Source organism: Sprattus sprattus (genome assembly GCF_963457725.1).
Source record: "Sprattus sprattus genome assembly, chromosome: 9".
Taxonomy (NCBI): Eukaryota; Metazoa; Chordata; class Actinopteri; order Clupeiformes; family Clupeidae; genus Sprattus; species Sprattus sprattus.
This window is the reverse complement of record NC_137928.1, coordinates 23,041,318-23,048,911: the sequence shown is the minus strand read 5'-3', so window position 1 is coordinate 23,048,911 and position 7,594 is coordinate 23,041,318. Positions and strand designations below refer to the sequence as shown.

At 46.7% G+C, this 7,594-nt stretch overlaps 1 protein-coding gene across 1 annotated transcript; it reads left to right on the top strand.

Annotated features, from left to right (window-relative positions):
• Positions 1 to 1,491: 1,491 nt before the first annotated feature.
• vmn2r1 (vomeronasal 2, receptor 1) lies at positions 1,492 to 7,187 on the top strand (the record flags this gene model as incomplete). The annotated part of the gene is made up of 6 exons (XM_080845016.1): positions 1,492 to 1,733; positions 2,397 to 2,688; positions 2,922 to 3,809; positions 4,400 to 4,630; positions 5,302 to 5,425; positions 6,103 to 7,187. The coding sequence occupies 6 exons, from the start codon at positions 1,492 to 1,494 to the stop codon at positions 7,185 to 7,187; spliced, it is 2,862 nt and encodes a 953-aa protein (XP_080701142.1).
• Positions 7,188 to 7,594: the final 407 nt, after the last annotated feature.

Sequence of the window (7,594 nt, the reverse complement as noted above, 5' to 3'; positions counted from 1 at the left end):
TGGTGTTACATTTCCTTTTCAGTTTTGAGTTCAAATGGATTGAAATGGAACTTATCATCTCAATCTTTAAAGACGATTGCATATACAGTGGATTCATAGAGTTTTCAGACGTCCTCACCTTTTCACATTTTGATATGTTGTAGCCTTATGCTAGAAAAGGTTTAAATTAATTTCCCTCATCAATCTACACTCCATATTGAAAAATGAAAAAGTGATAACTTATATTTTAGAAATAGTTGCAAATTTCCCTGCGTTATGCGCAATACCTATATTATAATGGTGAAGGTTTGAATTGTTTTGAGGAGAACAGCACGAAGAACATTATGAAGGCTTCTCAACAATGGAACGTAAAGTGTTGCTCCCTTCAGTGAAAATACAAAATGTCTAAACTAATTTTCAAACGAAAATGTGAAAATAAAAAGACCTACAAGGCAAGAATGAAGTATTATTTTATGGAAACTTTTTGTGATTTGTTGAACGATTTTTCAGTTTATCAAGAACATGTGAAAATGTTTAGAATGTATCTCTACTTATAAGTTTATTTGATTCATCTGTAGAATGATTATTTCCTTATCAGGGCAGACAACTATAGGATTTGTTGCATCATCATTGTCTCACAAACAACCGACAGCTGAATCCCCGCAGGTTTGCTCTCGCTGACTTTTCCACTCCCCTGGCACATCAGGCCACAGGTGCATGACTCGCGTCTTTTTGAAGGACAAGCAGTGACAAGCACAACGTCTAAACAACCTTATCCCAAAGGATGTTAGTGATACAGTATTGAGACAATTACCGAGCTACCCACACCAGGGGGGAGCATGTCTAATGATAAGTGGGCGTTCAAGCAGAGTTTCCTTGCAAGTCGCTGCATGTATTCTGTAATTATTTTGGAGCCCCTAGCATTTTGTGTTCCTTGAATGTATTAACAATGCGTTGTTTGATAGGTCTCCTTTGGTAGTCTGTTTCAATTCTGAAAAATAAATGAAGCTCAGGGGAAAATACCTCTTGGAAGGCTATCTTGGAAACTATTCTTGTACCGACAACTTTTGGTGTCAGCACAATAGGTATGGAAGGCTAACACATAACAACAACAATATATTATTAATAATTTGGTATTGTTATTATTATTATTATTATCATTGTGGGTTATAGTAATAGTAGTGGAGGAGGCTAGTAGTTGGCCTAGTAGGCTACAAGTATTTCACAGACAAAGGTGTTCTGAATATTCTTATGTAGAATAACTGGCCTCAACATTTTTCATGTCCTCAATTTTTCTTATTTCGTTTGGCCACCTTTACCCAAATTCAACATAATGTTTAGAGATAAAATCATACAACGTTTTCAGCTCATCTGTGCGCTGCCTAAGCAGGTGCCATGCAACTGTAAAAAGTCCCTTGGGAAATGATGAAGGTGCCGCTATCTGAGAAAACAATTACCAGTCTAAGCTCTGTTTTGTCCGCAACTGGTAGGATTTCCCACTCACTTACTGACATGGAGTTCAGAGGATTTGAGACAAAATGTAGGTTACTAGTTTGGGCTATAGTAGTTATACATTTTTGCACAACAGTTGACGCGCAGGCGAGTTGTAAACTTAAGGCCAAATTTAATCTGAATGGCTATAAAAGTTTGGATAAGAAGAAGGTGATTGTAGGTGGCATGTTTTCTGTTCATAAGAGCCTTGCTTCAGCTGACAGTAACACGACATCGGAACCTGTATCGTCTGGATGCGAAGGGTAAGAACCATCAATATATTGTGATAGGCTTAAGAGTACGCTTGACTTACCGGTGTTTAGACCTAACTGATGTATTGTCAATTCATCAGTGCTATATTAGTCCAGCTTTATGCTTTTTTATATTGCTGATTCGTTTAAGGATAGTTGAGTCTCATTTATGTTACTAGTCAGAATTTAGGCATAGGGGCAGGCTATTGATGCATCTTCTGTCTGTCGCATGTTAAGGGCGCAAGCCACATGGACCACCGCATCTGACGCAGAACCAATTAAAATCTTCATCAGTCTCTAACTGACTAATCAAATGACAGACATTATTTATGCACCGTAATGACTAATACAATCTGATGATTCTACAAAGACCTTTACTTTACTGAAATATATTTGGCGTCATCTGGTGGCTGATGTAAATATTGCACCCAACAAACTTATGGATCTCAATTGTAACCATTTGTCAACAGCAGATGGAATGATCAGTGGAGTTGTAACACATGTCTACCTTTTTAATAAGATATGAATAATGAATAAAATAACTGATGCTGATAAAATGAGTGTTGAATAAGGAATGTTAACACTTGCTGCCCTGCATCTTCTTTGATAAATCATGACCACCTTTCACAATCATTGATTTTTAAATGAAATATTTACATTCACTTAACCCTTCAGATTTAACTTCCGTGTCTTCCGCTGGACGCAGACCATGCTGTTTGCCATCAATGAGATAAACGAACGGACAGACCTGCTGCCAAATACAGATCTGGGCTATGTCATCTATGACTCCTGCTTCACCATCTCTAAAGCGGTGGAGGGCACCCTCACCTATCTCACCGGGCAGGATGAAGCTGTGCCCAACTACCGCTGTGGCTCTGGAGCCCCTCTGGCTGCTCTGGTCGGGGCCGGAGGCTCAGACCTCTCCATCGCTACGGCTCGCATCCTGGGCCTGTACTACTTTCCCCAGGTAGACAGCACGACAGCTCCTTCACACAGATGCCACGTTTAGTCTTATTTGACATATTATATTACTATTTTAAGCTACATAAAGATCTATATAATATAATATAATAATGTATAATGGTGACGTAAGATATAGGATCTGACACGCCGTAGTGTTTGTGTTAAATGTACCAGAGCACCCATGTGATTATTCTGTATTTCCTTTCCATTTGATTATTTTATGATAAATGTTTGTAGGTCAGTTATTCGTCCTCCTGCTCTGTGTTGGAGAGTCAGTTCCAGTTCCCTACGTTCCTGCGCACCATCCCCAGTGATGCCCACCAGTCCTCAGCTATGGCCCAGCTTGTGCTGCATTTTGGCTGGACGTGGGTGGGCACCATTGCGTCTGACGACGACTACGGCAAAAATGGCATCAAGGAGTTCAAGGAGCAAGTGGAGGAGGCGGGCGTGTGCATCTCCTTCTCCGAGACGCTGCCGAAAGGGAGCTCGCCCGAGAACATCCAGAAGATCGTGCGGGCGGTGGTGGAGTCCACGGCCAAGATCATCGTGGTCTTCTCGTCCGACGTGGACCTCAGCCCTCTGCTGGACGAGCTGCTCCGGCAGAACGTCACCAATCGCACCTGGATCGCCAGCGAGGCCTGGGTCACCGCTGCGACCGTCTCGCGCCACCCTGGTGTGCAGCAGATGCTGGGCGGCACGCTGGGCTTTGGTCTGCGTCGCGCCGACATCCCCAACCTGCAGACCCACCTGCTGAGTATCGACCCCTATGACGATCCACTCACTGAGGAATTCTGGGAGACGGCTTTCAACTGCACCCTGGACTACGGCCGTGCCCTGAGGAATGCCAGGGCCAGGGCTGCGCGGGCAGCACAGGAGGCTGGCAACGTCACAGCGTCCAGGGCCGTGGCCAGAGCGGTGCCAGAGGGCTTGTGTACGGGTCATGAGTCTTTGCAGCATCTGAACAACACCTACACAGATGTGTCACAGCTCCGCATTACCTACAGTGTCTATAAGGCTGTCTACACCGTAGCACATGCCCTGCACAACCTGGAACACTGTGAACTCGAAAATGGACCCTTTGAGAACGGGACGTGCGCTAACATTAACAACTTTGAACCTTGGCAGGTGGGTGGCTGGATGTGCCATTGGTAGTTAGAATACAACAACAGGTGGAATGATCAGTAGAGTTATAAAACATTTCTACCTTTCTAATAAGATACGAATAATGAATACAATTACTGATACGGCTAAAATGGGTGTTGAATATGGAATGTTGACACTTGCTGCCTTGCATCTTTTTTGCTAAATCTTGACTACCTTTCACAATCATTGATTTGAATGAAATATTTACATATTTTTGAACCCTTCAGATTTAACTTCTATGTCTTGCACATGCACAGGCACATGCACACAGACCCACATACCCCCCTGGTACCACAAATACAGGCCCTGACACACACATATATGGACACATGCAGTATGCACACATGCAGTACCACAAATACAGGCCCTGACACACACATATATGGACACATGCAGTAGGGACACATGCAGTATGCACACCCAGTCACACAGAGGCTCAGCCATGCTCACACACAGATCATGCTGCTCTAATTAGCAGTGTGTTTTTACTTTGATGCAGTCATGCAGTTTGGATTGCTGTGCAACTATGCACATGTGTGTCACACTAACTTCTTTTTTCTTTCCCTCTAAAGCTGATGTACTACTTGCAAAACGTGCAGTTCGTTGTCCCTCACACTGGCGAGATTTTTAAGTTCAGGAAGGACAGGGATGTGGATGGTTTATATGAGATCATCAACTGGCAGACCACTCCAGAGGGGGAGCTTTCTTATGTACCGGTTGGATTCTACAACAGCACAGAACCAGCTGAGTCCAGGATGACTATTAAGAACGCGTCCATCATCTGGAACAGTGACATTCTTGAGGTCAGTGAGGACGAAATGCAACATGCTCATCGTGATCACATTCACAACGCTGGTGCCAGTGATTCCTTTCATATGCCTGATCAAAAATGACAGTTTTTATTCAGAAAATACTATAACCTCATAAACAACTGATTAGACCTTAGATCACATGCAGGGTGACCAGATGCAAACAGGCCAAATGTGGGACGAGTAGTAAGTTTGTGTGGGACATGTTTCCAGTGCTGAGAGGTAACCTAAAACTTTAATGTAATTTCTATCTGATTGAGTAAAAACCTTTTCGAATTCATAGCACACCAGTTAGGCCATAAAAGATACAGGCTTTCAGCTTTTGTGTTATGAAAGATATGATAAGCACTGTGCTGTTTGTCTTATCTGAAAAGTTCACCAGTCCCACGTTGGCACAGTTTGATTGACAGCCTCTTGATGACCTCCTTCACTGCTCTCTTCTCAGCCACTGGATGAAAGCCAGGCTTTTAGGGGAGCTCTGCCCTGTGTGGGACATTAACGTTGTTATGTGGGATGCGGGTCAAAACGCTGTGTAGTGCAACACAAAGCGGAACACCTGGTCACCTAAATCACAGGCAGTGCCTGCCACCTCCACTGTGTAAACACTTATCATCTCATGAGTGTTGTTCTTTAGTGTCATGACGCCCTCTGCTGGTTTGCCGTAGGTGCCGCGCTCTGTGTGCAGTGAGATTTGCCAACCAGGCACCAGGAAAGGCATCAGGCAGGGGGAGCCCGTCTGCTGCTTTGACTGCATCCCTTGCGCCGATGGAGAAATCAGTAATACCTCAGGTGATTGCAAAGATCCAAGAACCGTATCCAGTTATTTACATGTATGAGAGATGTGTGAGCGAAATGAGTGACATTAATATGTTTGTGTCCAAGATCAGGGTAGTGTACGTTTGGTAACTGGTAGAGCCTGTTTGTATTAATTGAACACATTTAACAATTACATATGATTTGAGTATGTGAGTATGTGTTGTCTGTATGCATGTGCTTGTGTGTGTCTATGTGGTTTTGTTTGTGTGCGTGTGTGTGTGTGTGTGTGTGTGTGTGTGTGTGTGTGCGCGTGCGTGCTTGTGTGTTTGTGTGTGTGTGTGTGTGCGTGCATGCGTGTGTTTGTGTGCGTGTGTGGGTGTGTTCAGCTGTGGGAATCTTGAGTCCAGCTCTGCTGTCATGTTCATGGACGGTCCTACCATAACATACGTGTCTGCCTGTGGGACTGTGCGCTGTGTGGGGTCATCCACCCAATGCAGTGCAGCAGCTGTGCCTGAGCACAAATGAGCTCCCACAAACACTACCCCCCCCCCCCCCCCCCCCCCCCCCCACACACACACACACACACACACACACATACCATCCCAGGCACCAGAACCACATTTCAAATAAGCCCAGGATCTGTCTGGGTAGCTCCTCAGAATTGTCTTCTAAAGTGTTTTGTGGGGACTCCTTTGTGCCTTTCTTTCTAGATGCCCGAGCGTGTATCCAGTGCAGTGAGGATGACTGGTCCAATGCCAATCGTGACGCCTGTGTGCCAAAGACAATCGAGTTCCTGGACTTTGGCGAGCCCCTTGGCATCACGCTGATTGCGATCGCTGCGTTCGGGGCACTGGTGACCATCCTGGTCGGCGGCGTGTTCCTGATGCACCTGAGCACGCCCATGGTGCAGGTGAACGACGCGCTGCTCAGCTTCTTCCTGCTCTTCTCCCTGGTGGTGACCTTCCTCTGCTCCATCGTCTTCCTCGGGGAGCCCCGGCACTGGTCGTGCATGACCAGCCAGGTGGCCCTGGCCATGGGCTTCGCTCTCTGCCTCTCCTCCATCATGGGCAAGTCCGTTGTGCTCATGCTCCGAGCCCGGGCCATAAAACTGACCAGGAACGCCGCCAAGGCCGCTGCCAAAGCTGCAGCCGCCGCCGCCGCTTCCGACCAGAGCCCAGACGTGGTGCAGTCCACGGCCGCGCCCCCGGCCCCTAAGATTGACGTCGATGCTCTCCGTCCAGCCCACCAGAGGGCGATCGCGGTGGTGTGTACCCTGATCCAGGCGGTGGCCTGCACCGTGTGGTTGTGCCTCCTGCCCCCGCACCCAACCAAGAACACCGCCTCGCAGAACATTAAGATCATCCTGGAGTGCGACCCCGGCAGCGTGGTGTTCATCTGCTGCATCTTCGCCTATGACATTCTGCTGGCACTGCTGGCCTTTGCCTTCGCTTTCACCGCCCGCAAGCTGGAGGACCACTTCAGCGAGGCCAAGTCCATCACCTTCGGCATGCTGGTCTTCTTCATCGTGTGGATCTCCTTCGTGCCGGCCTACCTGAGCACGCGGGGCAAGTTCATGGTGGCCGTGGAGATCTTCGCCATCCTGGCCTCCAGCTTCGGCCTGCTGGCGTGCATCTTCCTGCCCAAGTGCTACGTGCTGCTGGTCAAGCCCGAGAGGAACACGCAGGAGCAGATGAGGCCGAGGGCCTTGGGCAAGGACGCCTCCAACACGGGCACCTCCGCCTCGCTCACCACCACCGTGGCCACCACCGTCTCCACCGTGTGTGCGGATGATTAACAACCGGCACGTGGCTTTACCTTCCTCACTTGGTGGTGCTGTGTTATGGCTTGTTGGGCACTTTAGCAATGTCATTGGGAGGGGGGGGGGGGGGTCATACTTAATTTGTTACCACACAGACACTAGGGGCCGTTGAATGGAAACAAAGCATGATCACTGCTTTTTTACTATAACAGTCCCAGAAGTCTTTAAAGTAAATGCTGAGCAAGAGTACAATATTACAAAACTAGATGCTTATTCAGTTTCAAACCAAATATATAACTTTATAATCTGTAAGAATAGGAGCCCTCAACCCTCAAAACCTGCTCACCAGAAGTTCACTTGGTTAGATAGCTCAGGAAGACCTGACCGCAATTAATTTCCACATTACATTCTTAAATTGTTTTATTATTGATTACAGTTCTATT